This window comes from Trachemys scripta, chromosome 3, assembly GCF_013100865.1.
Source record: "Trachemys scripta elegans isolate TJP31775 chromosome 3, CAS_Tse_1.0, whole genome shotgun sequence".
Taxonomy (NCBI): Eukaryota; Metazoa; Chordata; order Testudines; family Emydidae; genus Trachemys; species Trachemys scripta.
Genome location: NC_048300.1, coordinates 78,238,599 through 78,261,572, shown reverse-complemented (window position 1 = coordinate 78,261,572; position 22,974 = coordinate 78,238,599). Strand labels below are relative to the sequence as shown.

General features: G+C 42.2%; 1 protein-coding gene across 3 annotated transcripts; it reads left to right on the top strand.

Annotated features, from left to right (window-relative positions):
* Nucleotides 1–1,882: 1,882 nt before the first annotated feature.
* On the top strand, nucleotides 1,883–18,547 carry AGT (angiotensinogen). 3 transcript variants are annotated; one of them, XM_034765140.1, is made up of 5 exons: nucleotides 1,883–2,035; nucleotides 6,871–7,687; nucleotides 14,847–15,114; nucleotides 15,834–15,978; nucleotides 17,929–18,547. In XM_034765140.1, exons 2-5 carry the CDS (start codon nucleotides 6,895–6,897, stop codon nucleotides 18,115–18,117), a joined length of 1,395 nt encoding a protein of 464 aa, XP_034621031.1. In that variant the 5' UTR covers nucleotides 1,883–2,035; nucleotides 6,871–6,894; the 3' UTR covers nucleotides 18,118–18,547. The 3 variants fall into 3 exon arrangements, with proteins under 3 accessions (XP_034621031.1, XP_034621028.1, XP_034621029.1); XM_034765137.1 differs by lacking the exon at nucleotides 1,883–2,035 and adding an exon at nucleotides 2,729–2,905; XM_034765138.1 differs by lacking the exon at nucleotides 1,883–2,035 and adding an exon at nucleotides 2,729–2,910.
* The last annotated feature ends 4,427 nt before the right edge of the window (nucleotides 18,548–22,974 follow it).

The following is a 22,974-nucleotide window of genomic DNA, read 5'->3' as shown; positions in this document are numbered from 1 at the left end:
GTCATGCAGTCCATATGAAGGAAACCTAAGACAACATGAAACAACTTCTGAGGTGCATAAACTATGACCAACATCAGTGGCAGCTTTGTGGCGATTTGAAGGTTGTTGCTCTCTTGCTTGGTCTGGAGATGGATACACAAAGTACTGCTGTTTTCTCTGTGAATGGGATAGTCGTGCAAGAGATTCCCACTACATCAAGAAAGATTGGCCACTCCGACAGTCATTGGAGCCTGGGAGGAAAAGTGTTCAGCATCCACCACTTGTTGACTCAAGGAAGATTTTGTTACCACCCTTACACATCAAGCTGGATCTGATGAAGAACTTTGTCAAGGCCATTGACAAAACACAAGCAGCTTTCAAGTACCTCTGTGGAAAATTTCCAAGGTTAAGTGAAGCTAAGATAAAGGAAGGTGTCTTTGTTGGTCCTCAGATTCGTGAACTTCTTCGAGATGATGCATTTGACCATACACTGCGTGTCAAGGAAAAGACGGCATGGAAAGCCTTCCAGTTAGTGGCAATAAATTTTCTCGGAAACAACAAGGCAGACAACTACAGGTTGTTGGTGGAAAACCTCCTCAAGGCATACAAAAGCCTTGGTTGCAACATGTCACTAAAGATACATTTTTTGCACTCTCATCTAGATTTTTTTCCACTGAACTGCAGAGCAGTGAGCGACGAGCACGGCGAGCGATTTCACCAGGACATTGCAACAATGGAGAAACGCTATCAGGGCAAATGGAGCCCATCAATGTTTGCAGACTATTGCTGGACAGTGACAAGAGATGCTCCATTTAATGAATACAAGAGACAAGCCAAGAAGACACTGAATAGGACTAAACTATGTACATAATAGTTTTTTGCCTTTTGTTTCATAATAAATTTTATTGATATAACCCTTTTGCTGATTTTTAAAGCATATCAAAATACATAATAAATAGCACATTTTATCTCTGAAGCAGACGACTTCTCAAAAATTGTAGACCAGTGTTATTTGCATATTGCTATGCACTGAAAAAAAATTTTTACAGTCACTCTGCTTCATTATAAAGAGAGTTTCAATACATCTGGGTTAAATATACATGGATCCATAGTCTCATTAGGTGGGTCAAGAGTGTGTTAACTTATTCTGTGGAGAGGGATAAATTCCAGTTTGAAGAATGCGCTGTTGGCCAAGCCAACAAAGGTAGAACCATTATTACCCTCCAGCCACAGCAGCAACCTTCAGAATAATTCTTAGCATAACTTCACTGAGGAAAAGAGATTTACAGCAACAATTCATGTGTTTCCTTCATTTTTTAACTCAGAAAAGTCTCAATGCAAAATTAGGGAGGGTGGGAAGCCAAATTGAACAAAACTGAATACATTATTTACATTTATTTCTGCGTAAAGGGAAAGTGCTTGAATTTCCCTCAGCCCTATCCAGAACTTTCCTCATCATCCCAGACACTTATTCAGAGTGCAGACTGTCCTTGGCAAAGGAGTAGCCACATCCTTGATCTGATCAGCAGCTACAAGTACCTGGACTAAAATGTCTTTGCATTTTCTGTATCTAATATTTTCCTTTTAGCTAGCTGTCAGGTTAATATCTCTCTGTTAGGGTTAACATTTATGAAGAGTATTTGATAACATTTGCACACTGAGATTGGTTCATCTGACAGCAATGATTCCATATTGGCACGGCAGGGCAGTAAGAATACCTGGCAAAGACTGATTTAATTTCAATATTGCCAAAGAGATGGGAAAGTAGGACACAGTGGAAATAATGGCTGTGAAGCTGATGAAATCAGCTCTTCAGTGAAGAAGAGCAAATAGTGGCTGAAGGGGGCAATGAGGATTAATAACAAATGGAAAAACACAGCAATATATCCCAGAACATTTGGAACAGAAATCAGATAAGAGGGGAAAGCTAATGTGTAACCCGGATTAGGCAATGGTGGGAATAATATAGGAAGCAAATCATCATCTTGAAATCAGACACGAAGCGTGGGAAACCAGACTGGGATCCTCTGCACTGACTTGTGAGCAGGTTTGAGAGGTGTGTGCTTTCTGTGTACCCTTCAAGTGGCTGTCACCAGGTGGGATTAATTGGGAAACGTGCCTATCCCTTTGTTTTTGTGTGTACAACCAGTGTCTTAGGGAGGGAAAAGCAAACAACTTCCTAGAGTTCCTAATGGCTGCACAGGTTGCAGCCAGAGTTCTGCCTGAGGTAGAATTCTGCCACCTCTATCTCTGGAGTCTATATTGCTGGATGGCCTAAAATGAAGGATGGGAAAGAGATTCTTTTCTTCTGAAAGCCCAAGTTCTATCACTAGGCCTGTATTAATTTCCAAAACCATGGCAACCCTACTCTAGTGCAGATAAAACCTGACAAAGGGCCCACATCTAATTATTAGAAGAATGACTTTACAGGCTAGCTTTAAAAATGGTTTAAAAGTCACACCCTAATGGAGTTACTCCAGGAATAAATTTGGTCCTAAATGTAGCAATGTATCTGTAGTCAGCAGGGAAGGGAAAGGGGTGAAAGGTTACAAGAACATGAGCTGGCTTTTTATCTGGCATTACTACAGGTCCATATGCATAACAGAAAGTCACAGGCCTGGCCAGTGAACGTGTAACAGAAGACTATGCTATGCTTGGTTAAAGGTTGTGTATTGATCTGTAAACCCGCCAATAGGTCTAGTGTTCAGCCATCCTCATGTTTCATCTGGTCCCATCTGGTTTGATCTAGCCTCCACTCACCCCTCCACTTGGTGATGCAATGTAGCTCTGTGGAACGGCACTGAAGACAGCACTGGAAAGGGTTTTCCCTTTCGAAAAGGCATAAATGTGCCAGCAGTCATGGTAGAGTGCTTCAGATACAGCAAGTGCTGAGAGGAGCCGGGTTTGCGGAAGATACCGTAAGAGGGTAAGGTGAGACTAAGGACAAAGGCTAGCAAACCTGTTGATTGAATAGATGGTTTTGCTTAGAATGTTAATTTTTAAATGACTTTTTAGCGCTGGTGAAAGGCTCTGGACTGGCATCCCCAGAGAGTGAAATCTTCTCTTTCAGATACAGGCTCAGCCTCGGTGCTTATCTGGAAGAAGTAATGCTATGGATTTGGCTGCACTAGGAAACTGTCCTGCTGGTAACAAGGGTGGCCAGCAATGAATCTATGACAAACTGGGAGAATGTCTGTACTATTTTTTATGAATACTGAGTGTGACTGTCTCCCTGTTCAGTTTGGTATAGTTACCTGCCTGAATGCAGAGTTAAAATCAAAGGAGGCTGTAAAGGGGGGTGGGTAAGGAACCCAGGAAACATGAAACAACCCCACTGACAAGACAGCCTCTCCAGGTATGTCTACTCAGTAAGTGAACACTCGCGGCTGGCCCTGGTCAGCTGCCGTGGGTTTGGGTTGCAAGGCTGTAAAATTGCTGTGTAGATGTCCAGGCTCAAGCTGGAGCCCAGCCCCTGGGATCTTCCCCCTTCGCGGGGTTCCAGAGCCCCAGCTTCAGCTTCAGCCCGAATGTCTACACAAGAATTTTACAGCCCCTGAGCCCCATGAACCTGAGTCAGCTGACTGGGACCAGCTGTGGCTGTGCTGAGGGGCTTTTATTCCAGTGTGGACGTACTCCCAACTATGCAGCTTCAAAGGATTTAAGGTAACAATAGCTGGCTCCGTTCAGGGTAAATTGGGGTACCTTCCCCAAGGCTAAGCCTGGATCAAAGGAGACAAAAAAACCCTGAAAGGCATTAGAAAATGGAGGGGGTTTTGGATGAGTGAGAGAGGCTGGCTGGCCAGGATGTGCCAGTGAACAGGCTGACAGAGAGACAGAGGGAAGGCTGCAAGAAGCATAGGTTGCTTCTCCCAAGTCAGAGCCACCTAAGCTAAAGATAAAGAGAAAGGTTCAGCTTAGGTAAGGGCATATATGTCAGGCCTCTATGTTGGTATAAACCCACTTCTTTAAGAGCTGTGTACCTTTGGGGCAAAATAAATCAGGCTTTGTATTGAAGAAGTTGTTTCTCTCTGTAAGCACATGTTGGCACAGGCTCCCACTGAGATTCCCTGGCAGGGTCCAAGGACAGCTGGACCTAGAATTAGACATGATTAGTACCAGGGCCTAACTCCGGCCCTGTTCTGAGAATGGATGGATTGCAGAATTCTAGTCCAGGAGAAGCCTGCCGTGTGGGGGGGGAGAGGGTACACCTGGAAAGATGGCGAGAAGGGACACAGTACAGCTAGCCTGGTAATCACATGCCCCAAGGCAGAAGACAGTTTCACTGCTAGCGTAGATGGGACAAAATCCTTTTCACCATGGGAAAGGATTCTTAAAACTTGGTTTCTAATGGGCCAAATGGACTAGGGATGGAATTGCAGTGCCCTTTAATTCTTGGCCTTTCTGTTGCAATTGCCTACTGATCACCTGGGAAATGCTAAAGAGACCTGGCTGGAAATACATTCAGCACAGCTGGAGGAGTAGCTATGCCTTTTATGAGAAGAGGAGCAGGAAAGCATCTTGCTCAGTTTAGTTGCAAGCAGTCTGCTATAATTTACTAAATAATCCCAACATAGATTTGATGCCTTAGAGATTTAGCTGCATCTTGATCGAAACTCTGGGATGGGAAGTTTGCTTTGAGCACCACCAATGGATTTAAGCCAAAAGCTGCTGCTGAAGGAAGGAAGGAAGGAAGGAAATGTTGTAGTGCTGAGAGCTGAAGGCCGTGACTGGACTAATAAAGGAGGTAGTATGCTAGCTAAACAGGGAGAAAGAATAGATCTGTACTTTAGGCGTAGAACTGGGAGTCAATAAAGCTGGGTTCTATTCCAGTCCTCTTCCCCGGACTTGCGTGACCTTGAATAAGTCCCTTAGGGCCTGATTTTCAGTAAGTAGGCAGGTGTGCAAATTTCCAGCTACTCTATTGTGCATGAGCAAATCTCCAGCTTGCACACGTGTCTAGAGAGGTGTACACAACTGGGGATTTAAATGTACATGTTAGTGTGCAGGCAGACCTGGTAGTGCAGCTATCTAATGGTGTGAATTTTAGTTCGTAGTTAATCTCTCTGTGCCTCAATCTTCCCATCTGTAAAATGGGGTAATACCTCAGACAGGTGCTGGGAGGTTTCCAGCATTACTAACTATAAAGCACTTTGAGATCCTCAGCTGTAGTGCCTTCCATCTGGACAATGGGGTATCATAAATCATGCCATGAAAGTGCCTGCCACCTAGAGAATATATCCAAATCACAAACACCATCAATCAGTATAAACAATGAGCACCAAGAAGGAAGGTGGTAAAAAGGAACAGAGCCCATTGCAGACCATGTTGCTAAGGCACTTCTCAGCAGGCTCAGTCAGACTGCCAGATTCACAGCAGCTGCCAGTCAGACCTTCTACAACTACCGAAGAAGAGCAGAGCTGAAAACCGAGCCTGTTTTCTCATCTTGCACCATTCATGAACCCTGCAGAGCCAGGAAAGGGCTAGAAGAGGGACCCAATTCTGATACCCATGCTCATGTTAATAATATAAGAATATATGGAGATATACCTATCTCATAGAACTGGAAGGGACCCTGAAAGGTCATCGAGTCCAGCCCCCTGCCTTCAACTAGCAGGACCCAATACTGATTTTTGCCCCAGACCCCTAAGTGGCCCCTTCAAGGATTGAACTCACAACCCTGGGTTTAGCAGGCCAATGCTCAAACCACTGAGCTATAATAAGTTGTACTATACTCCATAAGTGGTTCTACTGAAATCAGCAGAACCACTTATGGAGTAAGGCACTGATCGTTGTGATGAAAGGTGTCAGAATCTGGCCCTAAATAAAAATATTTTGAAGTACAATGGATGTTACTATCTTGCAAATTCACAAATTATGACACCTTTTAATATGAAACGTGCAGGTTTCCAATCCACAGCTTCAAATTTAAAGACGACGCTCCAAAAATTCAGAAACAGGCAAAATTTGGTATATCAGTAAAGATAATTAGAACATGCAAAATCTGTAAGAACAAATCAGTATTGGGTACACACGTGTCTCTCTCTCCATGGATAGACTCCGAAATCCAGAGTGAACTCACACAGTGAAATATGATTTCTAATGAAGTAAAATGAGAGTTGAAAATTGTCTCAGTACAAGATGGAAATTGCTAATCCAGTATAGCAAACGTTGTTCATGACTTCTAGAACAGCAATTGTTATAGGGAAGTAATGTGGAAAAAAAATATCCCAGCATCTGCTAATGCTGAAGTTTCCATGAAAGGAGGGAGAGAGGTAGAGAGAACACAACGCATGTCAGAGACCACATGTGAGAATTACTGAGTGTTTGTACTGCATTTTGAAAATAAGTGCTAAGTACTATGATGATTAGATACACAGAGGAGAAAGATGGCATAGTGCTGGTGGGGTGGGGGGCAGCAGGGTGGGAGTTCAGAGACCTGGCTTCAATTCCCTGCTCTGCCACAGACTTCTGTATAAGCTTGGGCAAGTCACAATCTCTCAGTGCCTCAGTTGTCCATCTGTGAAAGGGGGTTAATCGCACTTCTTTACCTCACAGGGATCTTGTGAAGATATGCACATTGAAATGAGAGGCACTCAGCTGCAACGTGCCTGGGGGCTATAGCGTACCAGTGACACACACTGGGGGTGGGAACTTCAAGAGCACCCAGCATTTGCTCCCATTTTGCTCAATGGATATTTTACCATTGTTTTCCGTCAGAGCAGAGTTAGGCCAATACTAAACCCTTTTGAAAACTCCCACTGGTCTGATTTCTTGCCTGCGAGGAAAAGCAATGTTAACATCTCACACTGCCCGTGAGAGGAACAAAGTAAACGGCATGTTAATTAGCTAAACCCCCCACCCTTTCTTCTTCTTTTTTTTTTTTTTAAACAGACTTTGCTGAAATTGTTCTTCAACATGAATCCAGGAGTGAGCCTCCTGTGTTTCTTCCTGTGCCTGAGCACCGTAGTGTGCGACCGGGTCTACGTCCACCCCTTCCATCTGTTTTCCTACAACAAAAGCAGCTGCGAGAAGCTGGACAACTTGACGCAGGAGGAGAAAATGTTTGTCCCCATTTCCATTGAGTCCCAAACCATCCCTGCCTACGAAGAGAACCTGAAAGACAAAACCAAGCTGGGAACACAAAGCTCGGATACCAAGCGTGACCAAAGGCTGAGCTACTTGAAAGACCTAGTGCATGTTCTTGGTATGCGCTTCTATGGCGCGCTGAAGGAAACGCTGAAGGGTGAAAACATTCTCCTGTCACCTACCAATCTCTACAGGTCTTTGTTGTCGTTCTACTTAGGGGCCTCTGAACAGACAGCAGCTGATTTACAGAACTTCTTGGGATTCGTTCCCCCCTCCGGTGACCCAGACTGCACCTCCAAAGTGGATGGACACAAAGTCCTTTTGACCCTGAAGACCATGGATGACCTGCTCCTCTCAAGTGGAGCTGATGATCCGCTTTTTACCAAGCTTTCCTGCCTCTTCTCTGCTCCCAGTGTGCGTTTATCCGAATCACTCGTGCACAGCCTGGCCCCTTCTGCCGATTATTTCTATGCCCGAGCTGTTGACTTTACGAACCCAAGTCAGGCAGCAGAATTAATCGAAAGCTTTGTGAAGGGCAAAGATGTCAGCAGAACCCAGAATGTACTGACAAACATAGACCCTTCTACCACCCTGCTGTTTGTGACTTACATTCAGTTTAAAGGTAAGAACGAGCATGAATTTCAATGGCAATCTCAGGGGGGCAGCTAATGACCTCAGATTCATCTGTTTCTGCAAGCCAGCACATTTTGTACCTCACAACTCTACCACCCTGGGCTTTGCTTTCTTAGGTTAAGCAGGATCAGGCCTGATCAGCAGCTAGATGACCTCAGCTGGAAACCTAGAGTGCTGCAAGATGTGGCCTTAGTACTGCACTTAATAAATAATAATAGCCTTACTGTTTGTATTGTTGGTAGAGCAAGTTCTTCTTTGTGCTCGGTGCCGTACAAAAAATAGTCACTATCCCCCAAAGAACTTATGGTCTAAATAGACAAGGCAAAGGGTGGGAAAAAGGAAGTATTACAATCCCCCTGTTACAGATGTGAAACCGCATTTAAAGTAAGTGACTTGCCCGGAGTCACACAGGAAGTCTGTCTCAGAAACTGAGCCCAGATCTCCCGAGTCCCACTCCTGTGCCTTAACTACAAGGTCATCCTTCTCCCCTGGTGCATAGGCCATCAGTGCCCCATCTACAGACAGACTGTGACAGGCAACACTTGTCAGCCAGTCACAGAGTGATTGCCAGGCGTAATGGGGACTGAGGGGAAAATGGAGGGAGATTTCCTCTGACCAGTTGTGTAGAGATCCATAGGTTTGGGTCCCCAGCCTATGAAACAAACCAATCATACCCACTGCCTGCCTGTTCTGCCTCTCTGCTGGCCCCAGGCGGGGCAAAGATGCTACATCAGAAACCTTCCTGAGTACTGCCAAAGTCCTAAAGTAATGTTTCCACTCCTGCACATTTCACATGGCATGGGTGGAAAGGGCTCCTGGTCCCCAAAAATGCCAGGGTATTTTTCAGAAGAAGAGGAGTTTCACAAGACTAGGAGAACTCAGCCTGATGCTCTGTCCAATTCCAACCAGGATAGTTCCTTTCTGCTTAATTAGAACTCCCCCTGTAGCTCCAGTTGGATAGTTAGCATCCACCTTCCCTTCTAAAATACGGGGGTTGTGGACTGCTACTGGCACACAGGAGCTGATATAGTCCATCCAAGAGGTGGCTGCTCTTCGGGGGTGGATGAGCAATGGCTACACCTACAGTCTGTTAAGACATGTTGGGATCCTTGAAATTGAACGCCTCCACTTCCATATAGCCTCTCTCATGAGAGTCATGCACTACTACTGGGACAACAGTCAGGAACCAAGTAATATTAAGATTTAATTAAATGGTTATATTGTGGTCACTTTGGTGCTGCTCTCCATCAATAGGCTTTTCAAAACGGGCTTGGGGCTGGCCTACTCTGCTCCTGTTGCAGTCGATTGGAGTTTGACCATGGCTTTCAATGGGAGCAGAGTTAGCTCAGTGCTGAGTGCTTTGGAAAACCTCATCCTAAGTCTTTATTAAACAAGGGTGGAGAGCCCACTTTTACATTGGGTCAGTGATACCAAAGGGTCAAGTGGCTGCAACCACCAACTGTAATGACAAGAACTCTATTGTCAAATACGTTGCACAATGTATTAATGGCCAAAAGAGACCAGGGAGGAATTGTGGGATAGTGACTAAGCTAGAGTCCTGGGAGTCAGAAGAACTGGGTCCCATTCCTGGATGTGCCACAGTCACATTTTGTGACCTTGGGTGAGTCACTTAAGCTCTGTGGGTAAAATTTTCAAAAAACCCTCAGTGACAGCAGCTTAAGTCCCCCTTTCAAAAGTGCCTAAATTCCAACTGACATTCAATGAGACTTAGGCTTCTAATGGAGCTTGAGTGCTTTTGTGCCTCAGTTTCCCCACCTGTAAGCTGGAGATCAGACTTCCCTATCTCTCGTGGGTGTGATAAGCTTCAATTTTTTTAATGGTAGGGCTTGTCTACACATGAAATGCTACAATGGTATAGCTGCACCACTGTAGCACTTCAGTGTAGATCAGGGATTCAGGACCCCTCAGGGGGTCATAAGGTTACTACATGGGGATGTCACAAGCTGTCAGCCTCCACCCCAAACCCTTCTTTGCCTCCAGCATTTATAATGGTGTTAAATATGTAAAAAAGTGTTTTTAATTTATAAGGGGGGGGGGTCACACACAGAGGCTTGCTATGTGAAAGAGGTCACCAGTACAAAAATTTGAGAACCACTGGTGTAGACACTCCCTATGCCAATGGGAGGGGTTCTCATATCAGCGTAGGTAATCCACCTCCCTAAGAGGCAGTAGCCAGGTGGACAGAAGAATTAGACCTAGCACTCTCTACGCCAGGGCTTAGGTAAATTTAACTATGTTGCTCAGGGGTGTGGATTTTTCACACCCCTGAGAAACGTAGCTGAGTCGACCTAACTTTTTAGGATAAATCAGGCCTCAGTAAACTAATTTGAGCTCCTCAGATGAAAGGCGCTGGCTATTCAAGGCAGTAAGCTTATCTTCAGACTGGTCTATAAGGTGCTTGGCTCAGTGTTGGTGCTGTAGAAATAACAGGTACATCTCTACTTCGATAGAACGCTGTCCTCGGGAGCCAAAAAATCTTACCACATTATAGGTGAAACCGCGTTATACTGAACTTGCTTTGATCCACCGAAGTGCGCAGCCCCGCCCCCCCCGGAGCATGGCTTTACCACGTTATATCCGAATTCGTGTTCTATCGGGTCGCGTTATAACGAGGTAGCGGTGTATTATCATGAGAGGACTCTTTACCTTTTAACTTTGCTGTGAGCTGGGCACAACCAGAGCGGGTAGCGTTTTCTATAACAAAGCTATTTCTTTGGATCGCCTTCCCCTGTGTTTGAAACTCACCGTTTGATTTAGGAATGTGCGTGGGTCGTGTCTCTCTGCTTCACCGGTCTAGCTCTATTTCGTCTGCTCTCTTAGGAGGAGGATGCACACACACGTACCACAGACTCCACATTGGGGCTGGAGAAAAGCAGTTCAGACATGGGGGGGGGGGATTAGAAAATAACGATTGCTGCAGCCCATCCCTACTGTTCAGCAGATCTTGCTTGGCTCTTCTGTTTACCGAAGAGCAGCCATGTTAGCTTACACTTACAAGCTTCACATTTTCTCCCAGTAAACGCAGGAAAGGAAAATGTATCAAATTCTTCTAGGCTATATTCCATGTGATCATAAGATATTACCCATAGTCATGGGACTGTCTAGGTGGTAGTGACCCAATTAGAAACCAAGGTTTCACTATTCTAGACCTCCAAGTTGTAACCCACTTATATATAGTGATTTTAAATAAAGACTGAGCCACTCTCCACATTACAGAATGCATTGTGGTACAACCACCATGTTCCTAAAGGAACTGTCAAGCATAGTACAGCCACAACAAAAAGGGAACAAGAACTATTTTTGACTTCCTTGCAGGCCACACTTGATTAAACACACAATTTATTTGGGGGGGTGGGGTGTTAGAAAATGTTTTTTCAAAGTTGCAAAAAGAACTAATTAAAAATCAACGTGAGAATCATAGAATATTGGGGTTGGAAGAGACCTTAGGAGGTCATCTAGTTCTACCCCCTGCTCAAAGTAGGACCAATCCCCAACTAAATTTATTTATTTATTTAAATCCCCAAATGGCCCCCTCAAGGATTGAACTCACAACCCTGGGTTTAGCAGGCCAATCCTAGAATAGCACAGTCAGACGGTAGGGCTAGGCAAAAATTTTCCACATCCAGACTGTTTTTCTGTGGAACATTTTCCACAGAAAGTCTAAATTTTCTGCAAAAAACAGACACTTAATTGAAAACCCCAAAACATTGGTTTTCAATGGAAAATGCTTGGTTTTTTGACAAAAGATCAACGTTTTCCACAGAATAGAAAGCCATTTTCTGACCTGCTCTACTAGATGGGTGCAAAAATTGTGTTACTAAGTATGGGAAATATTACTTGAAGCATAGATGAACAACGGTTCTCTCTGGGTGGTGGTGCGGTGGGGTATGTGTGTGTGTCCAGAGTTCTCTCCTAGCTTGTCAGCCTAGAGTTTCAGCATGTTTCTGCTAGACTGTGTACCTTTCTCCCTCCCTTCTCATGTCCTTCTTGATATAGGCCTCCTTCCTTTGATAAAGCAGTGTAAAGGTTACACAAAGCCAGTGACTTGACACTAGTTGAGTCTCAGTAAAAAAGCATTTCTTTCAGTTGTCCAGCTAAGATGATCTTTTCCTATTATAGAGGCACTCCCGTCTTTCTTTTGTTTCCTATTACAAGAAAAAAGCACTTTAATATGGCTAAATGTATATATAGAGGAACAGAGAATGCAGGCTATACTTACAGGATGGGGGATTCTATCCTGGGAAGCAGTGAGGGGGAGGGATAGCTCAGTGGTTTGAGCATTGGCCTGCTAAACCCAGGGTTGTGAATTCAATCCTTGAGGGGGCCACTTAGAGATCTGGGGCAAAAATCAGTACTAGGTCCTGCTAGTGAAGGCAGGGGGGTGGACTTGATGACCTTTCAAGGTCTGTTCTAGGAGATAGGATATCTCCATTAATTAACTCTGAAAAAGATCTGGGGGTCATGGTGAATAATCAGCTGAATATGAGCTCCCAGGATGATGCTCTAGCCAAAAGGGCTAATGTGACCCTTGGATGCATAAACAGATGAATCTTGAACAGGAGTAGAGAGGTTATTTTACCTTTGTAGTTGGCACTGGTGTGACTGCTGCTGGAATACTGTGTCCACTTCTGCTTCCCACAATTCAAGAAGGATGTATGTTGATAAATTGGATAGGGTTCAGAAAACAGCCACGAGAATGATAAAAGGATTAGAATATCTGACATAGCGATAAACTAAATAGAGCTCCTTGAGTCTAACAAAGAAGGTTAAAGGTTGATTTGATCACAGTCTAAGTAACTAGGTGGGGAACAAGCATTTAACAATGGGCTCTTCAATCTAGCGGAGAAAGGTAACATCATTCAATAGCTGAAAGTTGAAGCTAGACAAATTCAGAGTGGAAATAAGGAATAATTTAGAACAGTGAATAATTAACCAATAAAACAATTTACCAAGGGCTGTGCTGGATTCTCCACCACTAACAATTTTTAAATCAAGATGGGATGTTTGTCTAAAAAATAAGCTTTAGGAATTATTCTGGGGAAGTTCTATGGCCAGTGCTCTACAGGAGGTCAGACTAGATGATCACAGTGGTCCATTCTGGACTTGGAATTTATGAATACTGTGTGTATTTAATTAAAGGTTATTTCCCACTTACTCCTGCTGAATATAATGATGTGACAAATGGGCTGGCAAAGTCTCAGTAGCTTGGTGATTGGTGATTCAATGTTTTTGGAGGGTGAATATTTCATTACCAGGAAAATGGGGATAGCTCCCTTCACACACTAATGTTATTCGAAAGACCTAATAGAGACATAGTATGATTTACAAAACAGTTGGCCAGATACTTAGCTGGGGAAATCCATGTAGTCAATGGAACTGTGCAGATTTACAGTTGCTGAGGATCTGGCCCACCAAATGGTAATGAGGTTGACCCTGCACCCAAAGTCAATGGCAAAGCTCTCGGAGATGTCAGTGATGCAAAATCAGACTCAAAATTAACTATAGCAACTAGTACTGATATTGCAGAGGCAGTACAGTGTCATAGTCATGCTGATCTGTTTGCCAAACCAAGGACTTTTCACTGACAGTATTTAGCAAAATAACGTATCACCAGCAAGTGAAGTTCCTCAACTGTGTTCAGGGTTCAAATTGCAGACCTTTAGCAACCAAGGTTTGTGTTTAATAATCTCAGTGAGATTAGCTCTCTGATCAGAACGAGGTGACTCAAAGTGAGAGTTATGTTTATTTAATAGGATCATAGGAAGTGTAGTGGAGCAGACCTGATGTCCAGCTAATCTAGTGTCCTGGCTCTGACAGAGGGCAGTACTAGCTACCTCGGAAGAAGGAAAAAGAATTCCTACAGGAGACAGCTATGGGATAACCTGCCACTTCCCCCGCCCCCTTGGGGAAAATTTCCTCCTAACCCAAAATAGTTAGAAGTTGGTTTAAGGTATGGCCTTAAGTGTGAGGGTTCCAAAACTCCTTAAAAACATATTTACTTTTACAATGCTGAATATGCTTGTTTTCCATATAAATGTCCAATTTGTTTTTGAATACTGCTCTAGTCATGGCCTCTAATATTATGTGACAATGAGTTCCACAGGCTGTGTTTTACAATGTATGAAAAAAATATTTCCTTTTATTAATTTTAAAGTTGCTTCCTTTTCAGTTTATGTCCCCTTATTCTTAAATTATGAGGAGAAGTGAATAGCTGTGGCCAATATACCGTCTCTCCCCTTCATTATTATGTATACTTCTTTCATGTATCTTCTTATCCGTTTCTTCTTTAAGGTGAGGTAATATTGTGCATAATACTCTTCTCATGCAAGCGTGTTTCAGAGGGAAGAATTTCTGTACTGTAATGTACTTAGTGTGTACATTTCATGTGCTAACAGTAGCCTCATTTTCCATATTTATTATTCATAACATATTTGACACTAAAAACATTGATACATCTAGGCTTGGAAGGACAAGATTATTGGTAAATGTCAAGTTCATCATGCACTCACAAACTGATGAAAAAATTGTTTAATAGATCATAAAAATTTAGAGGTAGGCAAATTAAAAAACACGCTGCTTGAGAACTTATTAGAATTTGATTTAAAAAATTTTGTGCAACTGTGAAAATTTCCATAAATCAAAATAGAAAAAACTGCTAAAAACATCACTATTCATCTAAATTATTTAAAAAATTAAAATCAAATTCTGCCATGCCCAAATATATCTATTTATTGATGGAGACTAGCACTCAGGTTAAGACAAACCCTACTTTCCACCAATATTATATCAAGTTTTGAGTTTCTTTTTAATATTATTTAATACAACATATTGTATACAAAATATTTGAATACAACAATAGCAAACTGTTGAATGACCACAGTAGTCCCAATAACAGTCTGATGGTTCTTTTACATATGGTGCCATAGGTACCTTAGCCTTTGCCTGAGGCCACCCCGGGTGCATTCAGCAGCACAGCATGTTCACTCACAGAGTTAACATTAGGCATGTAATTCTCTTGCACAATGTCACATTTGTATACTCAAAAGAAAAAGTGACTCTTGTAATGATTAAATAGCGATAATACATAAATAAATTGGACCTCCTCCCTTTCTCAATCTGGTTTTCAGCCAATGTGAAGAAAGCCTCCCAACTGAAAGAGCTTCAGGAGTTCTGGACTGATTCAAACACAAAGATCCTGGTACCTATGCTGTCCGTAACTGGAACATTTCAGTACAAGAGGGATGACAGCAAGAATTTTTCAGTAATCAAAGTTCCTGTCAGTGAGAACACTTTACTCGTGCTGGTGCAGCCTGTCAACAGCAATGACCTGAACCAGATAGAGTCGGAACTTTCCTTGCATCCTTCTTCTACTTGGCTGCAAAATCTGTCACCAAGGTATATTTAAATGTACAAACAATCTCATACAAGAATATAGGGATTACGAAAACAGAACAAGCCAATGGCCCATAGCTAGCCAGTTTCCTCTCTCTAACAGTGGCCAGAGCCTTCCGAGGAAGGCATAACAACCCTTCCAAAACACAACAATGCATCCAGCTGTGCAACACCATTACACCAGGGGATGATCAGTGGTCTAGAAGCATGAGGAAAGCTAACCCTTGTATTTATCCTAGCTCGGGACAACTATGTGTGTTCTCAAGTCACAACTTTTCAACCTTATTTTGTCCCCTCCTTTTACGTGTTGATTGGAGTTTGGCTTCAATGGGGCCAAGATTTTACCCCTGCTATTTTGCCTCTTCCCAAAAAAGCAAAAAAACAAACAAAAGCCTTGCTAGAACTGGTAATACAGGCCCCATCAATGGGGCTACTCATGCTTAAAGTTAAACACTTACCTAAATGCTTTACTGGATCAGGGCCATATTTCATTATCACTCCGCCCATAATAGTGGGCAAGTTACCCCTCAGAAACAGCGCACACAGCTTCTATTGGTCTGCGACACTGAAAAATGATTATTCTTGTATGCCTATACACACAACGCCTCTGCTTAGCCTCCTCTGGTTTAAAATCCAACGTCATTTTATGGGTTTTCCCCCCATAGATATTGGTGGAACAATAATCATTCATACCTTTCTTTTTTTAAACATATTTTCTACAGACATATTAAATTATCTTTGCCAGAGTTAACAATACAAAGTGCGTATGATCTTCAGGAACTGCTCACGAACATGAATTTGTCTGCACTGCTGGGGAAGAAAGCAAATCTTACTAAAATAAGCGATGCCAATCTTACTGTTGGAAAGGTACAGTACATGCCAGCCATATTAAGAAACACCTTCACCCATGTATTTTGTCCAACCAAATGTATGTAAATCATCTAAAAATATAACATAACAAACAGCAAAGACAGTGGTGTTGGGGGTGGGGGAGAAGGGCCGTACTGAATGGCCAGGAACAACAAAGTAACTGCTCTGGGAACAACTCCCAGAATGAAGTTTGTTTGCATAAACGGTTCAGACAGCATCGCTACTACATGCATTAAAATAGCATCACAATCAAAAAGTCAGGTTTGAGGTCCTATTGCATAAGGCGCTGTACAAAAATATAGGGAGACAGGGTCCCTCTCATTTGTAAATAATGTAATAGAACTCTAAGTTTGTTTATGAGCAGGAGCATGGTTTGACAAATATATTCCGCTCTGAATATTTCAGCAAGCTCAAACTGTAACCACTGTAGCTGAGGGAGGGCTGTAGGCTGTTCAGTGCCCTCCCTGAATACTTCAAAGCCCATGGGGCACGGGAGCTGCTACCTTACCTGAAACCTGCATCTGGAACATGGACACACTAGATCAGTTTTTCTCAACCTTTTTGGGCTGGCAGCTCACTTTGGACTTAATTTTTTTTGTTTTGATCCTCCCCTCCCTAAGGCCTTGGCTACACTGGCAATTCACAGCGCTGCACTTGCTGCGCTCAGGGGTGTGAAAAAACACCCCCCCTGAGCGCAGCGCTGTAAAGCGCCAGTGTAATCATCGCCTGCAGCGCTGCACGCTCTCTTGCAGTGCTGCAAGCTATTCCCCTCGGAGAGGTGGATTACTTGCAGTGCTGCGAGAGAGCTCTCGCAGTGCTGGCGGCGCGACTATACTCGCACTTCACAGCGCTGAGCATGGACTGAAGCATGTAACTTAGCTTCATAGGGCCCTCTGTGGTGGGGTCAATTACCCTGCTTGCCATCCCTAATGCGACACCTCCCCTGCCCCCGAACCCATCCCACAACCCCCAGGTTGAGAAACGCTGCACTAGACTGTTAAGATGACAACTTTGCATCAAATTGGGATGGTCAATTTATTTTACCTTGTTTTTGTGTGTTCATTTTTCCAAGTGGCATCATTTGTATGGTTACTACAGACACACACTGCTTTTATATAGCGCTATTCATATTCAAAACACTGTACAAACATCAACTAGTCCATCTATCAACTAATTTCCATATAATCAATGGCTGATTTAATGTGTTACTAATGAATCTTCTTTCAAACCTTTAAAAGATTTATCCTTTGCAAGTTAATACCCAGGTAGATAGCTTCTGAGACCTAGCTAATTTCCAAAGTTGAGAGATGGTTACTGAGCAATGGAAGGAAAACTTCTGAATGCTGGGGTAGGTTTTTGTTGCTCCAAAAGTGCCATCCTGACTTTATACATCAAGAACCCTCTCTCACCCTGTTAACAGGCAATTAGCAGAAAGGAGACAGCACCTGGAACTTAAGTCAGAGGTAAAGAAATAAGTCTGTGCAGAAAACCAGTGCAATGAGGTTGTCAGGAAGTGAGAGACATTACCTATTTGGGGGCAGAGACCTAACATCTAGCCCTGAGGGGGAAGACTAGGGAGGTGATCTTTATATTCATGAAAAGGAGAAAAGTATTCTTGGAGACACCATGTGTGACTTTACTCCTGATTTTTCTACCTAGATGGACTGATTAGGGTGAAATCTCACCCCATCAAAGTGAATAGGATTTCTATATTTATTCCATAGAATCAGGCTGAGTATTTGCCAGGTTGTCTAGCTTTTTTTTTTGGTGTGAGTGCTTTATTGGAACAAACACCTCAATTATCTATAAACTGCATCTGATGTGTTTACTGCTGATCTCCATGTCACTGGTTATTACGAGTAAATGAAAATACTTCATAGGCTTTCATTTATCACTTCAGTGTCATGCTCTGGTGACTCCAGATTCACTTACATATTTGCTTTTCAGGTTATAAATAAGGCCCTTTTCAAACTGAAGAACGGAGATGATCTACCAAAAGACCCCTTAGAAGAAAATGAAGGCTCGCTGCCACTGGAAGTAACACTGAACAAACCGTTCCTACTAGCAGTTTATGAGAAGAATTCAAAGGCAATGGTTTTAATTGGCAGAGTAACAAACCCACTGAACAGTTTTTAAAGCCAAGGGCTGTGGGGTGGGGAGGGGGGAGTGGAAAGAAGGGCAAAGGGATAGGCAAAGTATCCCATGTTTCTAATCCCCATTTCCCTCTGCTATCTATGAGCCTGTTGAGCAGCAGGAGTTAGCTTTGAAATGAAGCAGATGGTATTTCAAATACAACTTTTAAAAGATAAAATGCTAGTGATAATTGTGTATTTCCCCACCCAATTAGTCATCCACTGAGAGGGAGAAAAACCTTTTGTCTGTCTGTCTGTTGGGAACATAATGATTGTGAAGTTTGACTGCTTAACATAACTGGTGTTTTACTGCAGAGAAATATAAAGAAGGGGTATCTTCAGCTCTTTTATATATTTGAAAAGTTGTGTGGTTGTGTGGGAGCAGCACAAATTGTATTACAGAAGTAATATTAAAACAATACCATGTGAACATGCTTTTGGGATGTTTCTCTCCCCCGCCCCTCCCTCCAAATGGAAAATTATATGCATTTCCTACCTGTATTGGGAAACTAATATAAGCTTGGTTTGCACTGATGAACTGAAAGAGCAACGTTATTACACACACCTCTTTGGAAAGCCTTATTTTTCCACTAGAAAAGTTCAGATGATGATTTTTAAAACCACAAACCATTATTTAAGTATCAGGAAGTAGCCGTGTTAGTCTGTATCTACAAAAACAACAAAGAGTCTGGTGGCACCTTATTTAGACATCTACACTGAGAGCCATTTATTATACACATTTACGATGACCTTCATGGAAGAAACTACTGTACTACTATTTAGGGCCCAGCTCTGTAATTCTTAACTCTCATTGAGTAGTTCTAGCTCAAGCACATAGTCCCGTTGGAAGTAATTTGGGACTTGTGACATGAGTAAGTGCCACTACATGCGAGATAAGGTTGCAAATAGTGCTAAAATGGTCCAGAATGCAACCTTTTACACATCCTAATAGACAAGAGTAACTAATACAGCAAAACCTGGAAAGACTATGATTTCAAATGCAGTGTCTATATATTTAGTTGATTATGCTGTATGTATTCCAGAAGACACTAACATTTAAATACTGTGCTTGCATTTACACAAGCAACTTTTACTTTAAATATTTTTAAACTAGGAAAAATTCAAATAAAACATTTACAAAGGGCCTTGTCAGTACTATAGTTAACGTACAGTTTATAACTGGATCCCTCATTCATTCCCACTTTTGAGATTTACTGTAAATCTTAGATTCACATTTTACAACAGAAGTTAAGCTGTAACTTAGCACACCATGCGCACAGGCATAGATGCCAGTGTAATAGAGACAACTGCCAAACTTTCAGAACTCTGGTATTGATTTAAAAACCTGTCCCTTCCCATCATCAAAGCGCAAGAGGCTTTCTTTTCCTGGTGAAGATTGTATTACCCCACATGCATCATTCAGCAAACAGACAGCTCTCCTAGCAGTGGTGCTAGGGAGTTCTGTTGCAAGAAAGCACTATCCACAGATAAGGAATTCCATATTGTCGGACTTCCCTGCTCTGCCCAGGTAAATGAGAGCACTTAGCAGAAGGGGAGATGCATAGCAATGGTCCCATGCAGTGGATGCTTGGTGAGGAGGAAAGGAGAGCACATGCACCAGAGGAAAAGGATACACTGCTACGGGCCAAAATGAGTGGATTATGAGTAAATAGTGAAGGCTAGGAAGTGGTAAATGCTGGCTCAAGCACTGCAACATTGTGAGGATGAGATGCGAGCTTACATGGCATTTAAAGGCTCGGTGACTATATAAAAATGCACTGTACTTCCATTTGTTCCCATTGTCTGTTATGAGTTTTAAAAGGTTACTACCTTTTACTCTCCTTCACCCTGCAGAGTCAATAAAGCCACGAGAGAAAGATCGCCTCCTCTCTGGCTCACCACCAGAATTGGTAAAGCTGCAGGATCTTTAGGACTGGGGATGCCGCATAAGCCAGGAAGAACCCAGGTTGATTTTCATGCCCAAGGGTGAATCTGCGAAGCTGGCATTTAGAAAAGCTCTCTAAACTGAGCATATTTGTGCAGGACTTATGGAGAGAATGAATATGGAGTCATTGTGGATATTTCTCTGAAAACATTCACTCAATGTGCAGCGGGAGTCAAAAAAGCGAACAGAATGTTGGGAATCATTAAGGGGTAGATAGTAAGACAGAAAATATCATCTTGAATACTGCGTGCAGATGTGATTGCCCCATCTCAAGAGAGATTTATCAGAATTGGAAAAGTTTCAGAAAAGGGCAACAAAAATTATTAGGGGTATGAACAACTGCTGTATGAGGAGAGATTAATAAGACTGGGATTTTTCAGCTTGGAAAAGAGACAACTAAGGGGCAATATGATAGAGGTTAATAAAATCATGACTGGTGTGGGAGGAAGTAAATAAGGAAGTGTTATTTACTCCTTCACATAAGAACTAAGGGTCACAAAATGAAATTAATAGGCAGCAGGTTTAAAACAAACAACAGGAAGTATTTATTTCCACAATGCACAGTCAACCTGTGGAACTCCTTGCCAGAGGATGTTGTGAAGGCCAAGACTATAACAGGATTCAAAAAAGAACTAGAGAAATTCATGGAGGATAGGTCCATCAATGGCTATTAGCCAGGTTGGGCAGGGATAGTGTTCCCAGCCCATTTGCCAGAAGGTGGGAATGGGCGACAGGGGATGGATCACTTGATGATCACCTGTTCTGTTCATTCTCTCTGGGGCACCTGGCATTGGCCACTGTGGAAGACAGGATACTGGGCTAGATGGACCTTTGGTCTGACCTCAGTATGGCCATTCTTACATTAATCTTATTTTACAGTGTACAACTGCACTATAAATTCTATTTAGGAATACCACAAACAAAAACCATCACATTTTAGGTCTGCCATTTCTCAACAAAACAAACATTTTATTTAAAAAGACGGCTGGGGCATTAAGCTTTTCTATTACTCACAAGTACGTTCTTTATCTATAATTTCCCATTCATGTGTCAAGACTCAGGATACTGCCATATTACTTATCTCACATTAAATACCTTTCTATAGTCCTGTTTTTTCTATTAAATTCCTCAAAGCCTTTTGATTAGTACAATAATGCCCTACTCTGTGGGGATTTCAGGCTTCTCAGCTGAAGTTTGTGGCTCACCAATAGTTCACAAAATGCAATATTCAGCAAACAATGCAGTGGCAGATTGAGAGTCTTCTTTCTCTGCCATATCCCCGAACAATGGTCCATAGAATGTAGTAGTTAAACACTGAGCTAATTAAGCAACAGAGGGTCCTGTGGCACCTTTAAGACTAACAGAAGTATTGGAGCATAAGCTTTCGTGGGTGAAAGTCTGATGAAGTGGCCATTCACCCACGAAAGCTTATGCTCCAATACTTCTGTGGCACCTTTAAGACTAACAGGACCCTCTGTTGCTTTTTACAGATTCAGACTAACATGGCTACCCCTCTGATACTGAGCTAATTGATTAACTTAATATATTAATGTTGATGTAAGCTATTTTCTATTTAAAACAAGACCATCTTTCTTCCCACCTGAAGAAAGTGTGGAACTGTGGTGATTGATAGAAGAGGAGAATGAGAAAACAGTACACTCAGCTGAGAGGATCTGGCTGTGGAATAAACTTCTGGAGATCAGAAGAATCCAGACTTCAATCAACCTTTAGAAAAATACAAAAGCTTCTTTAATAAAGCTTTTCAGTCATAACCCATGACATTCACAGCAACCATCCCTCGCACCAAAAGAAACTCTACTTCAAGACTTTTCCGTAAACTAAAAAGTGAGAAGAGCCAGACTCTTCAAGAAGTCCATTAAGGCCTTTGAGACCACAAATCTACCGTACTTTATACAGATAATGCTCAGTTGCTAGGAGTAGCCAGTTGTGTAAAAATCTATGATAAAAGAGGACTAGAGGTAGGGTGCAGAATCGGGATCTTTCATAACTAGATGTTCCCTGAAAAATCCAATGAGTTTTTGAAAGAAGGAGGAAAACGTTCCATCATCTAAGTATTCACTGTAGAGACAAGATAGATTCTCCTGTTCCAGTTCCCCTACACTATTTGGAAAGTGTGCCTTGTTAAACAGCTTTCAAAGAGGGGACCACTTCACCTCTCATCTGGCATCTTGTAAGAGATTATTGCAAATCTCATCAAAAGATATTGAAATGCTACTCTCCTTTCTTTATCAAAAATAGAAGAGACTAGGGATACTGACGTAGAAAACGGATGTAAATATACATTTGTATAACAGCCAGAAGAGCCTTTAAGTCTTCACTTGTTTGCTATATGGTCGTTGCTTCCTCTTCTCAATTTAAAACTGGTCTTGAGCAGAAACGAAATTGAACTATATACACAAATGGACGTGGGGGGTCCTGAGAGGAGGAAAGAGCCTTGTGGTTTAGAGAAAAAGATTTGGCAAATAAAGCACAAAATATTCCATCTGCACCTAGTGGCCCATGCAGGCTTTGGAATTCACTATTATGTCAGGAATATACTTGAATTTAAATCCATGCACATTCCACAAAGTAAAAAGTGGTTCCACAAATCTTAAAAAAATATGTCCAACTTCCACAGCACTAACAAAGGCATTATTCCTGGCTTTCAGGAAGAGATGCTGACTGCAATTTAAATTACAATCAATGGCTACCAGTCAGACATTATTTTCCACTATTTTACAGAAATTGAGACAGTAATATTGTAAGTCTAGAAAATGGAGGCCAGATTCTATTAAATTTAAATTAAAAGGTGGATTCTTAACAGGTGAAAAATTCTTACTGCAAACTATATACTGAACACACTGCCAAAATACACAATGTATTCTTTTGTTCAGTCAGGATGTCACATGCTGTATT

Coding starts and splice junctions, on each gene's coding strand:
- AGT (XM_034765140.1), top strand. CDS start 6,895: ATGAATCCAGGAGTGAGCCTCCTGTGTTTCTTCCTGTGCCTGAGCACC. Junction 7,688..14,846: donor GACTTACATTCAGTTTAAAG/GTAAGAACGAGC, acceptor TCTGGTTTTCAG/CCAATGTGAAGAAAGCCTCC. Junction 15,979..17,928: donor CCAATCTTACTGTTGGAAAG/GTACAGTACATG, acceptor TTTGCTTTTCAG/GTTATAAATAAGGCCCTTTT.